General features: G+C 41.0%; 1 protein-coding gene across 1 annotated transcript in view; it reads right to left on the reverse strand.

Moving 5' to 3' along the window:
- The window catches only part of DYRK4 (dual specificity tyrosine phosphorylation regulated kinase 4), a 72,068-nt gene extending 47,826 nt beyond the window's left edge, over positions 1–24,242 (reverse strand). Inside the window, exons 1-4 of the mRNA XM_078849150.1 lie at positions 24,144–24,242; positions 18,633–18,723; positions 9,117–9,211; positions 8,780–8,914 (exon numbers count right to left, since the gene is read on the reverse strand). Coding sequence (XP_078705276.1) covers positions 8,780–8,914; positions 9,117–9,211; positions 18,633–18,693 — 291 coding nt within the window. The 5' untranslated portion in view covers positions 18,694–18,723; positions 24,144–24,242. The remainder of the gene's footprint in view (positions 1–8,779; positions 8,915–9,116; positions 9,212–18,632; positions 18,724–24,143) is intronic.
- Positions 24,243–27,165: the final 2,923 nt, after the last annotated feature.

The following is a 27,165-nucleotide window of genomic DNA, read 5'->3' on the forward strand; positions in this document are numbered from 1 at the left end:
GGAGGTTGTGAAATAACAAAAATAGCACCATGTTTCCTGACTCCTTGAACTGTACCTTAACCACAAGACCATCATTCATCCCCTGAAATTGTCCTCAAAAGATAAGTGTCAGAAATAGGACAATAGTAAGAAAACAACATTATTGATGCAATGACAGTAACATAGTACAGAGCATAAGGTGAACATGTAAGAAACTGCCATCTGCCATCAGAGAAATCCTATGTACAGGTACAAATAATTGCCTGTCTTCCAAGTGGACAAGGTCAGCTTTCTATTAGATGTTTGCAGTGTTGCTGTAGCTGCACTGGTCCCAGAGAATTAGAAAGTCATAGCGAGTAAGTTAATATCTTTTATTGGACCAACTTCTGTTGGTGAAAGAGACAAACTTTCGAGCTAGAATTAGATAGACAGATAGAGGGAATATTACAAACTAACCAACAGTGTAGCATTACTTTTCAAAACCAGAAGCTATAGCAGTCCTGCCTAACAGTGCATCTGTAGAGGCTCATGTCTCTACTCATTCGCATCTAGTAGAAGTGTTTGTGAAGGAAACAATGAAAATCTTTTTTTGGGAAGTACTTTCCCTCTCAACCCAGGGGATTCATGTGCTCCTTATAGAGTATATTTATGACCTTCCTTCTAGCTAAAAGGATATGTAAAAACCTAACCTATGACAGTAACACATTTTGTATGGGCCTGATATTTCTTTGGACAAACTTTCAGACATTTGAAAATCTTACGTTTTATTCAGATCTAATTTATTATACCTTCTTATACCCAAATTGTGAAGACATCTATCAGCCTCATTGGAGGTAAAGCATTGTCGGGAAGGACAAGCTCTTGATTCTAATGGAATTCAGTGCGGTACGTGTGAACAAAAGATGACACCGAACATAGGACAGCATTGTGCTTACTGAATAGTAAAACTCGGGGCTTGTAAGCAAGGGCTGTTAGTTCAGGAACCCAGAGAGCAGAGACAATTACCACCAAAAAAAAGTGATCTATAGGTTAAAAAGGCAAACAGGACTTTCATCTTAGATTCAAAGGGAAGATTGTACAGAGCCTGGAATATGAGATTCAGCCTCCAGGTAGGGACCACCTAAACGTAAGGTAAGTTTTTATGTCACTCATTTTGTGTTCTTCTCTGAAATTTTGAGCCCAGTCGATCATGGTCCTGCCCCTTGCGCAGTCATTAATGCTAGTGCAGAGTGGATACAAAATACTTCCATTCTGATTTGAAAGCATTTAACACCCACTTTGCACTTCTTTTGCAGTGTGTAAATGACTGCATGATGTGCAGAGCAACAATGAATCAGGCCCACCAACTGCACCCCAGCAAGCTGAGAGATGGCCATGATCACTGCTGTATTGTAAGATGGAATGCTGCCACTGCCATTATACTCAGAACACAGTCTGAAGCAGAGAAGGTTAAAAACAACAGTCCCCGCAGAGTGTCGTGAGCCTAGCTGCTAGAGAATACAGGAAATGCTTTTAAAATGACTGCTGTCCTATTAGCTGTAATAGAATATGTGAACAAGAATGTTAAATCCACTTCTTACCCAGTGCCAAAATGTAAATAAACTGGTAATTTAGGGCTCTTGAAGCTAAGATTTACCTCAGCAAAAACAAGAAACAAAACCCAAAACAAACCGCTGTCAAGAAATCCCAGTTACTTTGAAAAAGAATTGCCAGCCACTAGATTTCAGAATACTTGCCCAGCTATGTTCTAGGGTGCCTTTAGATGGGTGGGATATGACAAAATAAAAGCAAAGTTTGTAAAACTTAAACTATTTGCCAACGATCTGTTCCTATAGAACTTACTCACAATGCCTGCTGCTAGTAGAAATCGCTTCTACTCCTACTGAATAACAGTAATAATTTATGGCACCTTAGAGACCAACAAATTTATTTGAGCATAAGCTTTCTGTTGTTTCATGCATCCGATGAAGTGAGCTGTAGCTCACGAAAGCTTATGCTCAAATAAATCTGTTAGTCTCTAAGGTGCCACAAGTACTCCTTTTCTTTTTGCGAATACAGACTAACATGGCTGCTACTCTGAAACCAGTAATAATTTAATAATACTTAGCAATTCAAGAACATTTTTCATCTGTCGAACCTGAAGAACTTTATTAAGGCGGATAAGTATCATTATTCCCATTTTACGTATGGAGAAACTGAGACACAGAAAGGACACAATTTTCAAAAGCTTGGATAGGTACCTCTAACCATCTGAGTGCCCAGCAAGGGGCTCGAATGGGAGCTGGCAACTAGTGGATTTTCCAAACTGGAATATGACCGTTCCAGTGTTTTTGAGAGCCCAGCAGCTTGATCATTCCAAGAAGACAGGATGGGTAAAGGGCCTGGTCTGGAGAAACAGCGCGCAAACAGCATTCTCAAAAGCATCAAGGTGTTCTCAAGAACTGTTAACAGGCCCTCGAAAATTAGTAGTTCCTGAGGCAGGAGTGTGCCAGGAGGCACAAGTTAAAGAAATGTCCAGTGAGAGACAGGTGGTGGAAAGGGTACTATCCTAGGACTGGGGGGAGTTGGTTTGAGTAGAATGGAGAAGAGGTGCTGCAGTGCAGCATCTGCCTATGCTGTGGAGATATGGGAATGCAGGGAAAAGAGACATCAGGCAAAAGAGGCAAAAAGGAAAAGGCACCCTTCACACTCCTAACAAGGTCTACGAGCCTTAAAAGAACTTCCTTACCCTCACTGAGGCACAAGGTCATACAGAGGCACAGTTTACCCTTGAAGCCAAACATCACCTTTGTAATGAGTTGAAGGGGGAGCTAGAGAGTACGACCCAGCAAAGTCAAATCCTCTCTGCCCCAGTCAGGTTCGCCACTGTATTCACCATCCTTACCACAGTATCCTTACACAGGGCCATCACAGACACTACCAACCTCAGCCAGTCAGCTGCTTCTGTATACCTAGATGATTTCCTAAAATTCTCTGATGTGCAGAGTTAATGACAACAGGCCTGACTGACCATTGAATTACTTCAGTGGAGGTATACACTGGCATAAACCTTGAGCTAGGCACTGGTGAATGAGGCCCCACATTAGTTTCCTTCTAGACAGCCAGAAAGTTAATACAACTATAAAAAGATACATTTAAAAGGTAAACGCTTAAGATATCCTTTTTAAAGGCAGAACATTTGATTTCAGACTGCTTTGACACATTGGGATTTCTTTAGCTCCCCTTTCCTTCTCCCTCCAATAAAATATTAGCTAAAGCTGTCAAAAGATATTTTCTTAGCCACAAAGTCTTTGTGAAAGCCACAAGAATAATTTGAAATCATCTTGCAGGACCTTGGACAGTTTGGGAACCTGAAAAATCAATAATTTACCTACAATTTAAGCAGAACCCCTTTGAAATAATCTTTATTTCAAGATGTAAACCTTGCCTGAGCTTCCAACATTAATAGTGTAAATACTTTTCTTAACTATTTGCCTCTTCTCAATTTCCCCTCTCCTCAAACTATATGAAATATGGGTAATGATTAATCCATTTAAAAAGACATACAGAACTGACTGTACACAGTACAAATGATGAAACTGCCTTCTTTCCCTCTTCTGTCATTTATTGTCTATTCCATATAATAGCTATATCAAAACATAATGCAAACACATGTATTGTAGAATAAAAGCTAAACAAATGCCACTGCTGTTACCTTAGGCTGGATTCTTCTGTTTCTTCTCATTTGTAAACAACACTCATTGAAGAAGCTGAGATCACAACAGTTTTTGCCACTCCCTTCTCCCCCCATATTGGTAATTCTCCATGTTTTAAACCTGTCTCCATGACATTTTTCACTTTTCACTTTTAAATCCCATACCATCGTTTGCCTAATCCAGAGCTGTCAAGCAGGCCCATATCTACAAATAATAATTTGACCACTTTTACAGCAGAGTTCCTTGGTATCAATTATATATTGCTTTACTACAGTTCCTCAGCATTGCCATGAACCAAATACCCAACACAACTGTGAACATTAGAATATTTGCTGACGTGCTAGGAAGTCTTTGAGGACTTAGTGCCAGCATAACATGTTCATCAATTAGGCTCAGCGTGATTGCAAAACTGTCCCTCGAGATGCAAGGTATACCATTTTCTTTCCATTTTTTTTCAAAGAAGCATCCTTAGGTTTGTTTCTACTGCTGTAAACAAAAACTCCTTGAGTCATAGTTTCAAATAAATTATCACCCCCTCCAGCATCCCATCTATCACTTTCCACTTGCCCTTAAAACAGAAAATTGAAATGACTGCTTTTCAGTAGTCCCGCTTCTGCTTATGGTTTAATCCTCCATCAGCCTTGACAGCCTTTTAGATTTTCCATTAGCAAAACAAATGCTTGCAGAGAGCGAGCAGCTTAGGTTTGGAATACTAAGGAAACAGACTTCAGTGATCTTTTATTCAGTACTTATAGCAAAGCTCTGTGATCTATTTTTATATTCTCAGCAGGATCCAGCAGTGAATAACTATCAGTCTCGGTTCATCTTGTCCCTGTATTTTCCTTCTGAAGATGATAATAGCAAATTTTATAAGGAAACGGTGCATGGACAAGGTCTTTTAAAAAAAAACAAAAAAAGGATAACAGCAATACAAATAATGTGACTCTGAGCTCATTTCTAGGTTAGATTAAAAACAAAATATCCAAGTCATATTGGAAGTCTTTCTGAACTGTTGAAATTGGAGCTGTCAAAATAGTCCATTCAAAACTTTGTTTTTTTCAACAAAAATGGCCTTTTGTCAAAAATGAAAATTTTCATAGAATATTTTTTTCAAAATGTTCTGATCTTTTGATGAAAAATGAAACCCCCAAAACAGGAAAATTGTTTGTTTTGTTTTCCCCTTTGTCTTTCCCCTTCTTCCTTCCCCCTTTTGCAATGGAAAAAATCAAAGAAAGGGGAGTGGGGAAGGGAAAAAAGAAAAATGGTGAGAACAGGGAGAGAAAGGAGTGAAAATCCAAAATCTGAAAACCAAAAAACCAAAAAATTACTATTTACTATTATAAAAAATTGAAGTATTCCAAGAAAATGATTTTTTTCAACATTTTTTCCACAAAACAAATTTAGCATTTTTTGACAAGTGGAATCTCAAACCATGAGAAACATTTTAGAGGATTAGAAATCTAGTTAATTTACACTACTGAAAAGTTACCAATGAAAAATAACAAATGCAATGGCGTAAACTATAAGGTCCAAAATAAAGATTAGATTCCACCTATCAATGCACATAAAAATAAAAAATGATGACACATGGTTTAATCTTGTGCCATCCGAACCGATATATTTTTATTAATATTTATGAACATTTTAAACTCTTTAATATGACAAAATCTAGTTAACAAAAAAAAAGTCTTTTATCAAATCACACCTCTTATTTTCTTAAATTTGCAGCTCTAAGCTGAGAGAGTGTGCCACATTTTGGTCTGATAGAGATGCACATAAAAATAAGTTATGAAACTTATCAAATGCCAAAAAATTAACAAGAGTCTAAATTTGAGGCCCCCTTTGAGCTTGAGGCCCAGGCCAAATGGCCCTCCTGGCCACTCCTGATTGGCCCTAACTCTATGAACTTAATTTACTAACACCAGGAGATTAATCTTCCACGAAAGAAATCTGAACTCACACCTACTTGGTAGTTCAAAAGGAGCTTCTGACAGTCTGGGTTGGTTCAAATTAATTTTCCATGACACAAAACATTTCTTAATGGGATATTTCAAAAGTGTCAAGTTCTTTATGAATCTGACAACAAGATGCTGCCGAGACTCTGGTGTACCTTTGACTACCTCATGATAGGTTGCAACATCTGTCAAATGAACCCAGATGGAATTAATCTATAGTTTCAGACTAATGATGAAAGTAGTTAAATAGATTTTGTGGGGGGTAAGTCAAAGAGTCCCTATGGACTTGTTTGTACCATACCAGAAACTCTTTTGTGTGACAATGACCTAACATTATATATTGCTGTAACTGAAATAATTTCCAATAGGAAAATGATGGGATCTGCTGGATGCTGAGCACTTCTGAAAAGTCTACCATTTCATTGCCTAAATGGGAACTGACACGTTTTGAAAATCTAACTCTGTGTGACTTGCCCATGGTCACACAGCAAATTAGAGCCAGAGTTGGAAATAGAATCGAGAGCTCCTGACTTCCAGTCAACTCCATCCCTAAGGCCAGTGTTTTCCAAACTTTTGAAAGCTGAGTCACCCCTTCAGGAAATTGAAACCCTTGCCCCTGGCAACTGTAACTTGTGCTGTTAAATTCCTGCCCATCTTAATGTATACAGCTTCTGTGTCCCCTGGCTAGTCCTGAAGGTTTATTAACAATGTGTGTGTATAATACTTGAAGCACACTTTGGTAACCCAATGACTTAGATCTAAGTATCTATTGTTTCATGTATAAATAATTCTAAAATATTCCTGCAAAGAGCAGCATAAAGTGTCAGGGCAAAATTCTCCTCATAGCCGAGCATAAATCTTTGCTAATATTCTGTACTCTCTACCTGCTGAAATTCCCAGAGGGTGAAATTGTGGTGCTGAGAGCTACGCTGTAGCTCACGAAAGCTTATGCTCAAATAAATTGGTTAGTCTCTAAGGTGCCACAAGTACTCCTTTTCTTTTTGCGAATACAGACTAACAAGGCTGCTACTCTGAAACCTGCAACTTTGAAGAGAGAATTTTCCCACGAGATATAGATGGAAAAGGTTTGTACTATTCAAGCTAGGAATCACACCCTTGGTGTCATATCTAATATTAGTAGATATATGTAAAAACACATAATTTTAGAAATCTGTCAAGTCATTTCTCTAATTACAACTGCTCCAGTTATCACCATAAAAAAGCTTGTATACAGAGTTAGGTGTATTTACTGTAGTGTAATTACAAATTAAATGTAATGTACACATTTGGGCAAACAGCTCAAAAGATGACTAGACTTTGATCTGAGGGGTACCAAGACCATCTTCCCATTTTCCAGTGACTGCGTCACTAGACAAAGATATTCACTGCTGAAGCACAGATGAGACCCACTGTCAACAGGTAGGTGCTGAAGGTGATTTCCTTTCGAGTACTTCTCTTAATATATTATGATGGTTCTGCCCATCTGTTCTTTTGTTCTGAAAGCAGAGTCACTTCCAAAGTCTAAGGTGCCACAAGTACTCCTTTTCTTTTTTCCAAAGTCTTGTAGATCACAAAGAAGAAGCTGCTAATAGATCCAGCCATACTTTGAATGGGCTACAGTTCATATATGTTGTGTTGTTGCAGTGTTTCGTGTTACATGTTAAGCATTGACCGTATAATGCTGCACTGGCCCCAAGGAGATAGTCTAGATGACTTAATTGGCATTTTCCGTGTGTAACTTCAATGATTCATTCTGTGTCTCCTCCGATCCAGGGTTTGAATGCTACAGTTTGCAAAGAGTAAACCTTACATTGGTTGCTTCTGTCTCAGAGAAGCAAGTATAAATTAAAGCTCTTGACAAATTTCTTGTTCCATTTTATGACCACCGTGAGTCAGAGACATTCCTCTTAGCACAGCCGGCTGCATCAGCTGGAGTGACTGATATTACTGTTATTTGTATTAATGATTTATATTACAGTACAACTGAGATCAGGGCCTCATAGTGCTAGGTGCTTTCATATACACAGTGAGACAGTATCTACCCTCAAGAGTTGACAGTCTAAATAGACAAAATAAGAAGAAAAGAAGCAATACTGAGATCCAGTAACACCATATTTTAAGTATTGAGGAAGATTTGGTACCAAGATAACTAATCTGGAGATACAGCCAGGGAAATATTGAACAATGAAAGGGTTAACTGGTAGGAGTCTAAACTCAAGTGAATTGTTCAGAGGAGTACTCTAATCCTGGTAATCCTCTAATCCTTAGGTCAGCATCTACCTAAGGTCAGCTGGAAGAGTGCCTACAAGGCATCTTTCACACCACTTTGTTCCTTCAAATTCCTACAGTTCAATAGTTCAGGAAATCTATGCGGCTTGTCACTCTGTAACCAAATGTTGGTAGGACAAAGCATGCCCTAGTAGGGCTGGGAAACTGTGGCTCCACTGTGGATCCCAGGAACTCTAAGGTACTGCTTTCAAACTAGAGTATCTACTTTATGCCCCGCCAGAATATGGGAAGTTTTAAAGGGGTGCTGTCAGTTTAAATTTTATATACTTTAAATAAACATATTTCTATCACTTATATTATTAATATCACCTTAGTTTATTAAAAATGAAATAATTTAAAAATTCAATTTACATATCATTGTTTATTCTCTGTTTCTTTTTGCATTTGCCTCAAGGTGGAAAATAAAAAGAAATTAAGTCAGTGTCATATTTGTTTCTGGTCAGTTTCACTTGCACATTCTTAAGGTCCAGTCCAAAACCCACTGAAATCAATGGAAGCACTCCCACTGATGTCAATAGATTTGGATCAGGCCCTCAGTATTGCAATGTTTGGGTTTCATATACTGCAGAGGAGAGCTTATTTGTTTAAAATACAAGTTTTCATCATATTAAAAAATGACATAAATTTTCTCTTGGTCTTTGGTTTTATAAAAAAATTGTGTTTAGACAATGTAAAATTTGGGACAAATTTCAGTTGATTATGTCCTTTTAAGCTATGTATAATCTCGGAGAACCAGATTCTTCTCTAAATCACACCTCTGTAAATCCACAGTAACTTCACTAAAGCCAAAAGAGTTACTCTGGATTTAAACCAATGTAACTGAGAGTAGAATTGGCCCATTGATCTCCCATTTTCTCTAACCTTCTCAAGTAGGTACTTCTGATTTGTCTGCAGCAAGATTCCTTTTTTGATTTTGTATATCGGGTAATTGTCTTCATTGACATGAGACTTTATCTGATTCGGTCTTTGGACTGCAGGTGTCTGGTCTAGCAGAGACTGTAATGAGAACAGATCACACTATTTTGTATCTGTATCTCTACACATATATTTCAAAGTTATTAAATGAACAAAAACTTGTTGTTTTACTTTTGAGGCAATGTGCTTCTTCTGTATGGATAAGCAACAGAAGTAAGGCTCTTATGGCTGGTCATATATCCAGTGAATTATTATGAATAGCTGTTAGAATTTCATTGCTTACCAAAGATACTTGAATACAGTCTGTCTCACTTGATAGGTTTTGATCTGTTTTTCCTTTGCATACTGAATGACACACATCTCCCCTAGGAGTCCTTCCTGTTGGATGGAATATCAATACAGAAGACAATAAATTCATTAGAACCATGTGAAATAAACCTACTGACCGCTATTCCTACCTACATGCCTCCAGCTTTCACCCTGACCACACCACACGATCCATCGTCTATAGCCAAGCTCTGCGATACAACCACATTTGCTCCAACCCCTCAGACAGAGACAAACACCTACAAGATCTCTATCAAGCTTTCTTACAACTACAATACCCACCTGCGGAAGTGAAGAAACAGATTGATAGAGCCAGAAGAGTACCTGGAAGTTACCTACTACAGGACAGGCCCAACAAAGAAAATAACAGAACGCCACTAGCCGTCACCTTGAGCCCCCAACTAAAACCCCTCCAACGCATTATTAAGGATCTACAACCTATCTTGAAGGATGACCCAACACTCTCACAAATCTTGGGAGACAGGCCAGTCCTTGCCTACAGACAGCCCCGCAACCTGAAGCAAATACTCACCAACAACCACATACCACACAACAGAACCACTAGCCCAGGAACCTATCCTTGCAACAAAGCCCGTTGCCAACTGTGCCCACATATCTATTCAGGGGACCCCATCACAGGGCCTAATAACATCAGCCACACTATCAGAGGCTCGTTCACCTGCACATCCACCAATGTGATATATGCCATCATGTGCCAGCAATGCCCCTCTGCCATGTACATTGGTCAAACTGGACAGTCTCTATGTAAAAGAATAAATGGACACAAATCAGATGTCAAGAATTATAACATTCATAAACCAGTCGGAGAACACTTCAATCTCTCTGGTCACGCAATCATCGACATGAAGGTCACTATCTTACAACAAAAAAACTTCAAATCCAGACTCCAGCGAGAAACTGCTGAATTGGAATTCATTTGCAAATTGGATACTATTAATTTAGGCTTAAATAGAGACTGGGAGTGGCTAAGTCATTATGCAAGGTAGCCTATTTCCCCTTGCTTTTTCCTACCCCCCCCCCAAGACGTTCTGGTTAAACTTGGATTTAAATTTGGAGAGTGGTCAGTTTGGATGAGCTATTGCCAGCAGGAGAGTGAGTTTATGTGTGTGTGTGTGTGTTCCCGGGGGGGGGGTGGGGTGGGGAGTGAGAAAGCCTGTATCTGTGCTGGAAATGACCCACCTTGATTACCATGCACATTGTAGGGAGAGTGGTCACTTTGGATGAGCTATTACCAGCAGGAGAGTGAGTTTGTGTGTGTATGGGGGTGGGGGGATGAGAAAACCTGGATTTATGCTGGAAATGGCCCACCTTGATTATCATGCACATTGTAGGGAGAGTGGTCACTTTGGATAAGCTATTACCAGCAGGAGAGTGAGTTTGTGTGTGTGGTTTTTGGAGGGGGGTGAGGGGGTGAGAGAACCTGGATTTGTGCAGAAAATGGCCCACCTTGATTATCATACACATTGTGAAGAGAGTGGTCACTTTGGATGGGCTATTACCAGCAGGAGAGTGAGTTGGGGGGTGGGGGGCGGAGGGTGAGAAAACCTGGATTTGTGCTGGAAATGGCCCAACTTAATGATTACTTTAGATAAGCTTTTACCAGCAGGAGAGTGAGTTTGTGTGTGTATGGGGGTGGGGGGGGGTGAGAAAACCTGGATTTGTGCTGGAAATGGCCCAACTTGATGATCACTTTAGATAAGCTATCACCAGCAGGACAGTGGGGTGGGAGGGGGTATTGTTTCATGGTCTCTGTGTGTATATAATGTCTACTGCAGTTTCCACGGTATGCATCCGATGAAGTGAGCCGTAGCTCACGAAAGCTCATGCTCAAATAAATTGGTTAGTCTCTAAGGTGCCACAAGTACTCCTTTTCTTTTTGCAAAGACAGACTAACACGGCTGTTACTCTGAAACGTGAAATAATAGGTCACTCAAGTTACATAGGGAATTATATCAAACTCATTTCTCTGGTAGGTGGGTAGCTTATATGTAGTGATGTTTAAAAGGAGTAACCAGGGGATTTTATTACTACATAACTGTTCTTCCTCACCCCATTCCCTCACGACTGTCTGCTAGTCCCTCTTGTCAAGTCATGTCTCAAATGAGGTTGTAAGTGCTTCAGGGCAGAGACTGCATCTTTTTATTTATACTGTAAAACACCGAGAACACTTTGGGGCGATGCAAAAACAATTAATAAAATAATAATAATTAACCAACTAGTAGTGGTAGGGTTTGTGAAAATACAGGGCAGAATAAGGAATGCACACACAAGTAATTCAGATACACTTAGTATATTACGGCCTACATTGTATTTGATTTTCTGCCCAAGTTTCTTCCGTTTTTATTTCATTTAACTTATTATGAGTGATTGGAGTTATTATGTATTATTTGAATTACAATGACACTTGTGCTAGGTGCTATATTGACATTAAGCAAATACAAAAAGTCCCTGCCCCAGAAAATTCACAATCGCACCTAAAAACACAAGGATGAGGCAAACTGAAAGGTGGGATAGGGGAGGACGATGATGTAATAATGAAACAATTAAGTTTTTCACAGTAAGAAGCAATCACATCTTATCATGAGCACTGCCATGGTTGATTGGTAGGGTTTTGTAGCAAGAAGCATTTTGAGAAAGTAATTGAATGAAGGTCAGATTTAACAATAGGGATGACATTTTCAAAATTGTCCAGCTAAACTACAAACATAAAGCATGAGCAAAGTAGATAATTAAGCACCAATTCATAGTGAACAACAGGAAACTGCAAAGTGTACATGCAAAAACCTGAACATGTTAACCCTTCATAGCCTATTAAAACTCCAGAACTGGAGGAAATCAAGGTTCAGCCAACAAAGCAAAACAGGGATTGCATTTCTTGGCAATTGTATCATGGCTGGCATGGCCCTATGAGGTGCAAGATATATGGCTAAGGTACTTTAATTTAATGGACGGATACAATAGTGAGATTTGAATATGCAGTTGGACTGTCTAATTATTATTAGGAAATAGAACGTATATGTAAAGAAAAATAAAGACAGCTATACCCATATGTTTTTTTTTCCGTTTATATCTAAAACTAAGTTCAGTGGGGGAAGTAACATGCTTATATAAAGCAAGTTTAATATAAACAAATGTAGAGCAAAACATAGAGAGCCAAGAGGACTTAGTAATTATGGACTCAGTAATTTACACAGCTAAGGAGAGGGGTGGAGGAAACAAAGGAAAAATAATTTGGGATATTTTCACCGATATTTAGTTTTTTAAAATAGTCCCTATAATGCATTAAAAATTATTTTAAAAGCACTGGCTGATCCAGGATCCAGCTTTTCAGTGACTGTGGGATCTGGCACTTTCATCTTCATCCAGAGCCTCTGTATCTAATACTTTGATGTTGGGCTGAAGCCACTATCAGCTTCAATGAATAGCAATAGAGAGACAAGGTGGGTGAGGTAATTTCTTTTATTGGACCGACTTCTGTTGGTGAGAGAGACAAGCTTTCGAGCCACTCAGAGCTCTTCTTCCTGTCTGGGAAAGACACTCAGGGCTTGCCTATACTTAAAACCCTACAGTGGCACAGCTGCACCACTGTTTCAGTGTAGACACTACCTATGCTGACGGGAGGGGTTCTCCTGTCAATGTAGGTAATCCACCTCCCCAAGAGGTGGTAGCCAGGTCGACAGAAGAAGAGTTCCATTGACCTAGTGCTGTCTACATGGGGATTTTGTTCTGCTTAAGTATGCCACTCAGGGGTGTGGATTTTTCACACCCCTGACTGACATAGTTAAATCAACCTAATTTCCTCACGTAGACAAGGCTGAGAATGTCAGAGCTAAATACACAGTGGAACAGATTGTTTAGCATAAATAGTTAACACATGTTCTAAGGGATCATTCAAGGTGAAGTAGCTGTTAACACCTCTACAATCATAGGACAAAAAACAGGTGGGGAAGGGTTAGGGAATAGCTCTGTGTAGCTCAAAACATTGTCTCTTTCACCAACAGAATTTAATCCAGTAAAAGATCTTGCTGCTTACCCATCTTGTTGCTCTAATATCCTGGAACCAACACCGCTACAACACCACTGCAAACAATGAATAGCAGTGATCCTTAATAATGCTGTGTTCTGTGCCCATTCAGATCGCTGCATTTCCTCATGGGCCACTCCCTTTAAAGGAATATTGCTTAGTTAAGAGACAACATAATTAAAAACCAAACTGAAAGCTTTAACTGTGTCGAAAGTACCATAATAAATATTCTGTGTCATAAAATTACTATCTGCACTTAGGGCCTGTTCTTTATTGTGGATCTTTTCTCTATTATACTGTACTCTATTATACTGCCTTCTCTTGTTCAAGGAGTAGGTTAGTATGGACTGGGGTAGGGTGACTGTCACTGCCTCTTGGGGTGGTCTCTTGAGGAGCTTCAGCTTCTCCTGACTGACCTTCCTTAGTTTGCTCTCAGTCAGGTCAGTTCCTGGACTCCCACCTCCAATTAACCCTGTCAGCCCTCCACTTTTTGGGCTTGCAGTCTCTTTCAGTTTCCTGGCTGTTTTCTTGGAGGCAGCCTGATGCTGGGATGTTGCCACCTTGCTGTCCCAGGCCCTTCTGTCTCCCTTTCCCTCTCTGTACTCTTGCCTTTATAGCCTCTAGCCAGGCTTGGCAGCTCGGCCTACATGGTGGTTTGATCAAGCTGCTTGCTTGTAAACAGGACAGGCTCTCCTCCCCTCTCTATGTTCAATAAGGGGTTTGTAGACCCCCCCATTACAGTGACATTCTAGTAAGTGCCAATCAAGGTTTCTTATTTTGACCATGCAATGAAAAAAAAATCACAAAAATGAGCCATGCAATGGAAATGTATAATGGAGGTTAGGGTGAACCCACAGATGTGAAAATGAAAAAGTAAGTTGACTTCTCCATCATGCCTTTTTTTCCTGCCTTGGAAATCACCAAGTGACAGTATGGTGACATAGTCAAACACTTTGGCTTGGTTTTAAAGAGCTAGATAATTTTGGGACCAAATTTTGTGGCAATACAAGCTAAAAGTTAAGCAAAGGGAAGCTCCCACACCTCCAGGACTGCACAGTTTGCCAAGTGTATCATGGGGGAATTGGTTGCTTTCTTCAGAAGTGTAATTTATTAACCACTGCCAGGGGCAGAAAGCAGAGCAGATGGATTCGTGATCTGATATGGAAAATTCTATGTTAACTCTTCTGTGTCTAGAAGAACATGTTTACAATAAAGTACACTTTTCCACAGAGAGTTATATTCCCCGGTCACTATGAAACTGCTTACCTTGAGAGGAAAACTTAAGAAAGCAAGGGATAGAATTTTCTCAGTAACTGGCTCACTATGAAACTCACTTGCAGAGATTAGAAATACCACAAATCTCACCATTTGCAGAACAAAGCATAAAACACATTTTACCAACCAAAGAAGAAGATTCACTAGGCTGCCTTAGGGGAAGAAGGAAGTAAACTGGACTGCACGTGGGCCTTCATATTGTGGTGATAATTTTTGTTAGGTTATCCCACACTAAGGTGAGGAGAGCAATATAAATGTTTAGATAGATTTAGACAGTTGCAAAAATTGATGGTATTTTTTACAAAATGTGCCAGTAAACAGTACATTAAAAAGAGACCCCAAAAGTTTTAATTTTTCCTGGAAATTTAAAACTTTTTGTTTACCAAATATTTCTTATCCATTGGCTGCATTGTGGATTGTTAGATTAGTAGGGTTGCACATAAAGGCTAGTCTATTGATATTTTAAGCCAGATTCTAATCTCATTTACACTGTTTTACTCAAGTGTAGTGCCAATGGAGTCAGTAGAGATACACCTGATTTACAGCAGTGTAAGAGAGAGGAGAATCAGACCTACTGATTTGTTTTTTTCCTCTCTTACAATTAAAAATATATTGAGGCATTTGATATGGGGGCAAAGGTAGAACTTCACACAAAATGGATTTTGCTAAGAAATATAAGAAAATAAAAAAGATTAAATTTTGTTCCTATAAGCCTTGACAGATCTGCATTGAGAGAAAAACTCAATGATAGAAGCAAGAGAACAGACAATTAATCCTAAATGATTTTTCCACTCTCCCACCACCCACACAAAAGAGCATGAAGAGCCACATGGAAACTCTTGGTAAATTGACAGTGGCTCAAAATTGACAAGGAAGGCTACAGCAAACTGCATTAATGGAGACATAAATCTGAAGGACAGCACATTGAGCACAGCAATCAGTCACTTTTAAGTAGGACATTGTATTGTTTTTAAACTTACATTTTATTTTTGTTATCTACAAAGCATGTGAAGAGCTAAGGTACAGAACAGGTAGCAGAAGTGCAAATTTCTAATCTCATTTACACTGATCAGATCATTTACATTGGTAGGGAAGTGTCTTTTAGTCCTGATTAGAAAGAAGGATGAGAGGATACATCAGTCTCCATAGCTTCATTCCGTATGCTTACTTCTGAGATTGCTGCCGGTCAGGCCAGCCATCCCATAGGAACTGAACTGAGACCACTAATTCATGTCACACATTCATTGGCCACAAAACAGCCATCAGTAGGAAACAACTTTGAGTTATTACAGACCTGGGGCAATTTTAAACCAGTTACCTACCACTAAGAGAATCCACATCTGATTACCAGTTCCTTGAGGCATGTAGTCCCATTACATCTGTTTTGAGTGAGCCCTTTTCTGTAGCTTTATGAGGTACAAACACATTCTCATAAAAATAGCACTATATCTTTTCCTTCAGCTTTTTGGTATGGAAAATATCAAGAATATTGGGTCTATCTATTGTATTTATATTTCCTAATAGAAGCTGTAGAGTAGACCAGTGGTCCTCAAATGTTTTAAGTCATGCCCCCTCTGATCCTCAAATGTTTTAAGTCACGTCCCCTCTGACCCTTAAAATAATCTGCCCTTGCCCCCGCTGTCGGGAGCCAGGGGTTGGGAGCCAGGGCAGGGAGCGGGGCTGTGGTTGGGGCCAAATCTGGGACTGCAGCTGCAGCGGGGGCCGTGGCTGGAGCAGAGGCAGGACCAGGAGCTGGACCATGGTTGGGAGCCAAGGCCTGGGTCCGGAGCAGGTCCAGGCTGCAACCATGAGCCAGGGGCCGTGGCTGGGGCTGGGAGCCAGGGGCCGAGGCCAGAGCTGGGAGCCAAGCCATGGTCAGGGCTGTGGGCCGAAGCTGTGGGTGGAGCCAGAGTGGAGCTGGGGGCAGAGTGGGGCTGGGTGGTGCTCCCTCCCTGCCCCCTGTGGGGGCTGGCTTCGGCCCTGCCATGCCCCCCCCAATATTCCCCCACGCCCCTTTAGGGGTCACGCCCCACAGTTTGGGGACCACTGAGCTAATCTAACGATGTAGAATAGGTTTTAGAAAATACATTTCCCATTTTAATGCGTGAAATGCATAAGCCTTTCAAGGTTGTTGCAAGGCAAAGGCTATTATCCAAAAAAAGACCATTTTAACCACCTTTAATTTAGCCATTTTCCAAAGTAATACGACTTAGCTTACAGAAATTCTGAAAGGCTCCCCTTTATTCCTGGGATGGAGGAATAGCTTGGTGGTTTGAGCACTGACCTGTTAAATGCAGGGTTCTGAGTTCCATCCCTGAGGGGGGGCCATTTAGGGATCTGGGGATTAGTCCTGCTTTAAGCAGGGGGTGGGACTAGATGACCCCCTGAGGTCCCTTCCCACCCTGAGATTCTATGATTCAGATTTTGATCGGCAATGCCTGTATCTCAAATGACAGTGTAAAATTGTCAAGATGGCCACTTCCTAATTTTTTTTTGTAAATATACTTAAGACATTTGTAGTTTGCTTTTTAACCATTTAGGAACCTAAATCCCATTTTCAAAAGTGACACAGGCTCCTAATTTCCACTGATTTCAGTGGAAGTTAGGAATCTAAATACCTTTGAGGATCTGGGCCTTAGGGCCAAATGTTAAAGTTATTTCAGGACCTAGGTGCCTAATGGGATTCTCAACTGTGCTTTGGCTCCTAATTCCCATGGGAATTAGGTACCTGAATACATTTGAAAATTTCTCTAGGGGCCTGTCTGCAACTTTACGCACCCAAATACCTTTAAAAATCTGGTCTTTAGAAGCTTAACTCTCACAGAAAGTCAATGGGACTTAGGGTATGTGCTGCTGTAGCCCCATAGTTTAGACACTTCCTACAGCAATGGAAGGGTTTTTTCCATCAATGTAGCTAATCCATCTCTCTGAGACGCAGTAGCTAGGTCAATGGAAGAATTCTTCCATTGGCCTAGGCGCATCTACACTCGGAGTTAGGTTGACCTAACTAGTACACTAAGGGTGCATAATGTATCACAGCCCTGAGCAAAATAGCAGTCAATCTAATTTTTAAGTGCAGACCAGGCCTTAGACAATAGTCTGTGTTGCAAGTGCTGTTATTGAACTGAGTACTCAAATGTGACTTGAATGAATATATATCAGGCACAAAATCCATTAAGAGGCAACATCTCAGTGGAAGCAAAGCACTTAAGCACCTGCTTTACTTTAAGCATGTGAATAATCCCAATCATTTCAATAGGATTACTCATGTGCTTAAAGTTATGCAGGTGTTTGTATGCTGTGCTAAATTAAGGCATTAGTGCAGTCTCATTTTACAGTATGTTGCATATGCACATGTAAATTTCATTGACTAATGATAACTCATAAAAATATTAAATAAATTAACTTTGCTTTTGAGGAGGACGGGTCTAAGACCATCTTGAATTAGCACAAGAAAAAGTTTTGCTTTTCCAAATCTATATCTCAGCATCTCCAAAGAATTTATGTCAGCATGGAAAAGGTGTTAGGCACTTGACTGAAGCCAGTGGGACTTCTCACCTTAAGGCAAGCAGGATTTGGCCAAGAGGGAGCTAAATAAGTAGAGCCCTGCAAATCTGTGGATATCCACTTTATATCCTCAGATATCCACGGACCATGTTTGCAGATCACCTATCGGATGCAGATACAAATTTTATGTCCACGCAGGGCTCTGTAAATAAATGTTTGAAAGAAAGAAAGAAAGAAAGAAAGAAAGAAAGAAAGAAAGAAAGAAAGAAAGAAAGAAAGAAAGAAAGAAAGAAAGAAAGAAAGAAAGAGCTAATGTTTTTAAATCAATAGTTTGATGCTGCAAAGCCTCACTCATGTAAGTAGTGTATATTAATTTAAATAGAAGATTACATATGTAAATTTTGCTCCATTTAGAACCAACTGAAAAATCTCTCCCCTCATGGAGAGGGAGGTTTGTGTTAGAAGTTATGCTCCAGTGTTGCTACTTCTACAGAAACAGATCTTTTATAAATGTTTTTTTTTTAATGACTTGATGGAAATATAGCAATAAGACTCTCTCATGTGTTTTTATATGGCTCAGCAATTTTGGGGAGAATACTTTCTCATTTAAATATTAGGAAAGATGGTTATAATTTCATTGCTTACCATATGCACAGGGATTAATCTGACCCAAGTTGACACTGGTTTTTTCACAGTCTTGTTTCATATTGTGAACAACAGCGCGTGCTGCCTTTTCCTGCGTGAAGAGATGTCACGAGTGAGATAAATTCAGTGCCAGTGCACGAGGTCATAATGTTGTTAGAACAACAAGAAACAATACTACATTTAAGTTGTAGGAAATCTGATCAGAAATTATCTTCTGGCAGAGGGAAGTGCACAGACAGAATCAGAAATGTACACAGAAGTCATTCAAAGGTATGGCAGGTATACCTTACTGAAAGTATAGGTCTGAATTTGGGTACTAGGTACACCTCTCACTGCCACCCAGTGGTTTAACAGATGGGAGGCTTGACTAGATCTGCAAGGTGCAGACAGGTTTAGAATGAAAGAAGGAGTGTACACAAGGATAGGTCACTCCTTCCCTGGTGTTCTGCAGCCCACTGGCCAGCCAGGGAAGTGTCACCCTTTGGCTCTGCCTTCCTACAACCATTCATTTAAACTCTTGCCCAGGTTTTCTTGAGCACCTGCCATTACCTTAATGACACTCTCTCCAACTAATCCAGGAGTGGCACTGAAGAGCTCTGCAGGGAGATGACTTTCAAACCTCTTTGGCTGGAAGGATGGGTCAAAAATAAAGGAATTTAAAAGGAGAAATGTGAGTAGGCCTCAGAGGAGACACACACACACACACTTTCCTCAAAATACACTCATTCCTGTATAGCATATGTGCCTAATTCTTATTGCACACCAGTTTATATCATAATTTCAGTGAAGTTAATGGAGTTAGTCGTTAGTGCAAAACTGATGAGTGGAATGGGAGGGCCTGGGCTCCCCTAACACCCCCCTTATCACAGAAGGGGCATAAACCTCCTGTTCCACCCCTCCTCTCAGGACTGAGGAGAGGATAGAGAGGTTGAGAGCCCCAGGATGAGGGCGAGTCAGTCTCATGTGTCTGGAGGTGGGTTTGAAGTGGGTGTCAAATTGCAGGCTGCAGAAAGAGTCTCTATTATCATAACTATTATTTAATAGTTATGGTAGTGCCTAAAAGGTCTCAACCAGCTAGGTGCTGTACAAACATGTGGCCAATTTTCATTCCCTGCTCCAAAGAGCTTACAGTCTAAAAGACAAGACATACCAGGTGGACAAACAAGCAGGTTAGGGCAAGAGAAAAGAGGTAACAAACATAACAGGATGCGCGCAATTCTTATCTGAGAATTTTGTGTCTTCTTTACTACTTAATTTTTATTATTTTTAAACTGTAGTTGCGTTTGGCTCAATCATTTTTGAAATGTGGCTGTAACATCCAAAAACTGAGCATTATGAACCCAGTGTTAACTGTATATTGAAATATCGTTGAATCTTTTATAATCGTAGGTGGAGGAAAGTAAATACAGGCTTTTCTCCCCAATGTGGCTGTGAAATCCAGCTTGTGCCAGCCAAGTTAATTTTGCCAGGTCTAACTCACACATTTACCTGGAAATGGTAATCTCAAAATACAGCACACTATATAACAGGCACAGTTCTGGGAACTCAGAGAATGAAGATCAACAGTATGTTATTATGGGGGGAAAGGTCACTACTAGTAAGAGCAGACATTCCCTAATCACTCAAGAAAGTTCAAAGAAGAGCAAGAAAGCGATGCAATCTGCTCCATTAAATTCTACATAGTTTCAGTGGCCCAGACACCAGCAGAACTAATCAGTGTATTGAAGCCGACAGATGTAATTGGAATCGATTGTTAACACAGATAAGATTGTCTTTGGCATTTCAGTGCTCTCTAGTGTTCCAGTCTCACCTCTGTAAATCTTTCATCCACCCACTCTCCCCAGTTTCATCACCACGCTACCATTTTCCCCAGTTTGCCCAAGAAAATTCATTGAACCCTTCTACTGAGCCTTAGGCAAAATACATTACAGTAATAATCAATAGCAGTAAAATGTGCACCATAGCATGGCTAACAGCTAACAAAGTAGGTTAAAAATGTGCAAGTGACCATGTAAATTGACAACTCTAGTTTATTTTCAGAGAGAGATTTTTTTGTCTATGAATCACTAGGCTAGGAAATCAGTTCCAGAAGGAAAAAGATGACTATTTGCGGGTGGGGGCATTAAAACATATCTTACTATAATATTAATTATCACTTTTTGTTTTCATAAGGAAAGAAAACAAATAGCATCTTTTAGATAGATGGTGAATGTTCTCTCCAAGGCCCCTTTGACAGTGAAACTCAAGATGACCATGGGCATGCCACTTTGCTTTTTTGTGCCTCAATTTCCCATCTGTAAAATGGGGCTAATAGCACTTCCCTCCCTCTCAGGGATTTTGTGAGGATAAATACATTAAAGACTGTGAGGTACTCAGATACTATGGTGATGGGGACCATATATGTACCATAGAGAGAAGATGGGGAGAGGGAGCTGGGACCACTTTTAAATTTTCATTGTAAAGTTTTGTTCATAGCATATTACACTGACATGGAGCATGGGAGGATGACAGGGATATGCTGTAAGCATGGTGAGAGAGCAAGAAAACATGTGAGCTCTGCCACGCATACATGAGTTATGAAAAATACTGCACCGTATCAGAATAAATGAGTCATCTAGAGAATCTCATTGCCACCAGCACAAGACAATGCCCTGATGAATCCTGATCATGGAGGGTTATAGAGTTGATACATGCAGTGTACTTCTGATAAACACAAGGCTCCACAGTTTCAGATAAGTACTGGACAAAAAAGGCAGCAGTACTTGAAGCACAGAAAGACAGTCAAGCAGTGAATTACTAAGTAAAGACCAGAATGAAACTAAATGCACTGCTTGAAATGATTAGTGACTAATACAACCCAAAGGAAAACATATATGTAATAACTACAAAACCTGTTCATAGCACATTCCTTCTTTTATGCAAATGTTGGCAGTTTACTATAGATCCACAATCAGTAGTCGATGCAACCACAGCATTTCTAGGTCTCGGTTTTCAGTATTACGAAGCTAAGAAAAATGTCACATGACAAGTGACGGCTCCACAGATGCCCTGCTTCTGCTCTAATTGACACCAATGGCAAAACTGGGTTCAGTGGGAACAGGAATACGCCTCAATTGCTTTTGCATTACCATTAATCCCCAAATCCTCCTTTTTGTTTGATTATTGACTGGCCTGCTGACCATAATTCAAAGTATAACCATTGTCCTGCATTGTAGACATAGCAATGTGCACAGTGTGATCTTTAACACAGTGGGCCAGCTATCTCCTTGTGACCCTGCCCCTTTGGGCTGCACTGTCAGTAGATTATGGCTGTAGAGCTGCTGTACCTGGTTCTGTAAACCACATCCTGCGGCGGTGGGATCCTCCAGTGGCATAGAGCCAGGAGAGAAGCACTGAGGCCTGAATGCACAAAAGGAGTTAGGTGTCGTGATGTGCAAATCCTGAGTTAGGCACCTAAGCTTCTAGAGAGAGGTAGACACTTTAGAATGCAATTAACAAAAGCCAGCGGGATAGGCAGGGAGATGCCTACAATAGATGTGCATGCTAAACCCTGCCCCTATCTCAGAGATGAGCTCCGACCGCTGGCTGGCAGGGTGGTACCTATCTCAGCTGCAAACCCTCTCTTGTATTGGGCACTTACACTGCTAAAGAGTTGGGGCGGGGGGAGGCGAGAGAGAGAATGAGAGCAAGTGAGCGAGAGAGAGCATGTGCATATGTACATGAGAATGACCCTTTAGCCCAGTGGTTAGAGAACTCGCCCAGGAGGTGGAACACCCAGGATCAAGTCCAATGACTCTCTCATTATTTATCCAGAGTGCAATAGCTTCAACAGGAGAGACTGAGCCAGCCCCACATTGGACTATCCCGTAGCTCAGTGATTAGAACCTGGGCTCTAGGACCCTGCGAGGTTTGGGTTGGGGGTGTCCCAAAGTGCAGGCTGTAGCCCAATGCTAGAACATCTTCATTGCAGTTAAATAGCCCCACAGCCCAAGCCCCGCAAGCCTGAGTCAGCTGGTGTGGGCCAGCCACGGGTATTTAATTGCAGTGTAGACAGACCCTAAGAGGCAGCAGAGTCCTGTTCAAATTCCTTCAACCTCTCAAGCAGAGGTGGAACTTGAACGAGAGTCTCCCACCTCCCAGGTGAGTTCCCTAACCACTGGGCTAAAAGTTTTGAGGAAAGGCCTCTTTTCCCTCCCCTCCCCCAGCTGTTATTGTGTGAACTCACCATGGGGAGGGAGGGCAATCTGGTAGGCACCCTCTGAGCTCGCTTACCAGATTGGGACCTGCACAGCACATCACATGACTTGGGCAGCAAAACACTTATCTTCGCCTGGTTTGTGAATCACTGTTGGAGGTGGAGCTCAGCATCTGGATGCCTAGAAGGAGGCAGCAGTGCACATGCGCAGAGGCAGTAACACTGGCATCTAGGCAGGGCTGCTGGAACAGGGGGGGCCAAGCGGCCATGGCCCTCCCACTTTTGAGCTCTGGCTTCTGGCCTGACCTGGGGGCGGGGCCTTGGGGGCCGGAAGCTGGAGCCAGGCCTGGGGAAGAGCAGCCTGGGCAGCTATGGGGAGCCTCCACCTGCTCCAGGTGAGAGGGTCCGAGAGCAGACCCCGGCCTGTGTCCCCATCCTCTACCCAGGGCAGATGAAGGGTCTGGCTACCATGGCCTGGCTGTGGCTCTTCGGCCCCCGAGGCCCCACCCCCAGGTCAGGCCAGAAGCCAGAGCTGGGTCAGGGTAAGACATGCTGGGGAGGCGGAGATAGGGACACATGCTGGGGCTGCTTTCGCCCCCCTCCCCCTCCAGACAGGTGTAGGGGCCCAGGCTCCCCGGCCCGGCTCCAGCTTGGCTGAGGGAGAGGAGCCTCATAAGGAAGAGGAGGGGCAGGTATGGGACTACAGAGGGGTGGTGCCTTGTGCACGCTCCCCCACCCCTTTCAGGAAGAATCCGTCACCCTTGTACCTAGGCAACTTTTATTCTGCAAAATTTAGGTGATGAATGAGCTTAGGCCCCTACAGGGTTCAGCTGGACTTTGCGCATTGCAGCAGTCCAAAAATTGGGACTTAGGTGCCTAAAATGAGACTTAGGCACCTTACTCCTTTTGTGCATTCAGGTCTGAGTGACCAACACAGAGGGGGACTAAGCAGGCTAAGATGGTACAGCCTGCTCCACTGATGCACATGGCCTGTTCTGTGGATTGGAATGGGAGGAACCATGGCCCCTCCTGTCTCTGTTTAGGGGAGTGTGTACCCCAGGACATGTGGACTGAGAAGTCCCTGAATTCCGTCAAGTGGGTGGTCTGTGATTATGACTGACCCTTGTGTGGGAGGTGCACAGAAGACTAACAAAGCTTCTTGTGTCCTCCAACTCTGAATTCAGTCTGGCTCTTGGTTTTAGCTGCCAATTGATTCCTTCTTCTGGCACAGGAAAATACCATCATATTCTGATTTAACAGGACATTACACCTACCTCTCTGAGATCTGCAAAGGACTGAAAATCAAGGGGTCTTACCTTTGCCTGTGTTAATTGTGTTTTTCTCTCTGATTTAATGATGACAGGGAGGACGCTAGACCTGCCTATTCGTAGTTTTTCAGGCTTGGAAGCAATTTTCTTCCTACCAAGTAATGACAAAGAAAATTAATCAGTGGGACCTCACTACTAAACACACTATATATTATGCCTATGCTTAAGGGGAAACTATTCTGACCATCCTGAAAAAAAATGTTCTGGAATGAAGCTACTCAATTCACTGAAATATTGCAAGCAGTATCTATTCACATATAATGTCACTGGAATATAATACACGAGTATAATTTTGTTCTTTTTTTTTTTTTGATGAAAAAATAAGATGACGAGTGTGCTGGCTAGTAAGTATCCAGTCTTGGAATGATTAAAAAGATTTTTTTCCTTTAGGGAACAAATTGCATTAAAGAAAATTGAGTGAAGGTGCATGGCCTTATAGTAGCTCCATCTAGGTTGTATTTCCCTAGTTTCTTTATGAGAAGGTCATGCGAGACAGTATCACAAGGCTTACTGAAGTCAAGATATACCACATCTACCGCTTCCCCCCTATTCACAAGCTATCAGGTTGGTTTGACGTGATTTGTTCTTGACAAATCCATGCTGACTGTTACTTATTACCTTATTATCTTCTAGGTATCTGCAAATTGGTTGCTTAATTATTTGCTCCATTATCTTTTCAGGTACAGAAGTTAAGCTGACTGGTACAGAAGTTAAGCTTTCCTGAGAAAGCAGGATGATCAGCGAGTTATCTTAAGTGCCTATACACAAATGTAAGAAGCCTGGAAACAAGCAGAGAGAACTGGAAGTCCTGGCACAGTCAAGGAATTATGATGTGATTGGAATAACGGAGACTTGGTGGGGTAACTCACATGACTGGAGCACTGTCATGGATGGGTATAAACTGTTCAGGAAGGACAGGCAGGGCAGAAAAGGTGGGAGAGTTGCATTGTATGTAAGAGAGCAGTATGACTGCTCAGAGCTCCAGTATGAAACTGCAGGAAAAACCTGAGAGTCTCTGGATTAAGTTTAGAAGTGTGAGCAACAAGGGTGATATCGTGGTGGGAGTCTGCTATAGACCACCAGACCAGGGAGATGAGGTGGACAAGACTTTCTTCAGGCAACCAACAGAAGTTACTAGATCACTTCAGTCACCCCGATATCCACTAGGAGAGCAATACAGCAGTGCACAGACAATCCAGGAAGTTTTTGGAAAGTGTAGGGGACAATTTCCTGGTGCAAGTGCTGGAGGAACCAACTAGGGGCAGAGCTCTTCTTGACATACTGCTCACAAACAGGGAAGAATTAGTGGAGGAAGCAAAAGTGGATGGGAACCTGGGAGGCAGTGACCATGAGATGGTCGAGTTCAGGATCCTGACACAAGGAAGAAAGAGAAGCAGAATATGGACCCTGGACTTCAGGCTGTAGATATTTAGTAATATGTTGCTATCAATGCTCTTCAGCGATTTATTTGTAAGGAGGAAGTCAGGGAAAACATCCTTTGCCAAGGACCAGATTCTGATACCCTTACTTATGTTGAATACTATCTGACTCAATGAATAGCATTGACAAAGTCAATGAAAGTATTTATGGAGCAAAGTGCTATTAAGAATGAGTTAGGATATCAGACTTTGTTCCTAAACACCGATTTTTGATTCTAAATGTTCTAACAAACCATCCAGCCAGGCTGATGTTTTCTATTTTCTTTCAATATGTGTCTACATTTTGCACTATCTTTTTGCTGCCTTCCTATTGACAGCCTCCACAGCATTCCAAGACCTTTGGTGGCTCTCCCACTACTTCTAAAAGATTCACAAAGAAATAACTGAGATAGATAGCTAGATAGATAGATATTTACTCTTTCTCAAAATGAGGCTTTTTGCTATTGTGTTATCTTATTTGATAATAAAAGTTCTCAGGAAAAGAGAAAGACTTGACAAATAAAATAGTAATAATAATAAAATAATAATAATTAATAATAATTATAATAATTTTGGACCTAATAACAATTAGGTTTATTATTATACAGATTATACTAAGCATGAGCCTGATTTTGATTATAGACAATCAAGCAGAATTGAGGAACTACAGTTTGAAACTGTTAGAAAATTCGGAATCTTGTTTACAAGATATAAAAAAACTTTTAGGACAGAATCCTGCAGCCATTATTCACGTCAGTAGTCCTATGACAGTATGGATTTGCAGGAGTGGGTCCTTGTTCTGTACGAATTGTTGACCACTTGTTCTTCCATGCTAGGTGACTTTTAAGACACAGAAAAACTAAAGCTGAAAAAACAGATGCCTGGAAGAGCTGCTGCTTTTTCTGACCAGCTAAGTTTCTTCAGAGATCCCATCCAAAGCATCAGGATATGCATTTTCCTCAAATATATGAATACCTTGGCTGAGTCAAGTGCATTAAGTGTATATTGACTGAGAAATGAACAACCTGCAGTATACTGCTATCCTTATAAAATGGTGATTTTAAAATGAAAGATTAAGAACTTGTTTGCTTTTTAGAAAGTAATATTTGTGGTGGTGGTTGTTGTTCAAAGAATCATAGATATTCAAGATGGAAAAGGCCCGTAAGATCATTCTGTCCATCATCATAGTGTATGTTTGTTTCCTACAGGAAATTATCTAGAGCTTTGGCTAATTTATGTGCCAAAAAAATGGAGCTTCCAGCACTTCCTTTGGAAAACTATTCCACGACTTAATTTTTTTCCCCTTGAGGTCACAGAGATAGGGGCGGGGTGGTGTGCTCTTCAAAACGGCATCTCTTGTCCAGTACCAGACAAAACAACATCCAGTTTTGTCTCAGTACCAGTCAGGGAACAAACCTTAGAAAAGGAGGACAAATAGCCTGCCTAGTGGTAGAACATATTTTTGAAAGAAATGTCTGATTGCTACCCTCCACTGTCGTTCAATTCAGTTAGTGCTGTAACATGACCAGAATGAACAGATTTTCCAGATTTAAGATAGATACGAAAACTGAAAAAGCAAGAGATGTCCTTGT

Source organism: Lepidochelys kempii, chromosome 1 (assembly GCF_965140285.1).
Source record: "Lepidochelys kempii isolate rLepKem1 chromosome 1, rLepKem1.hap1, whole genome shotgun sequence".
Lineage (NCBI taxonomy): Eukaryota > Metazoa > Chordata > Testudines > Cheloniidae > Lepidochelys > Lepidochelys kempii.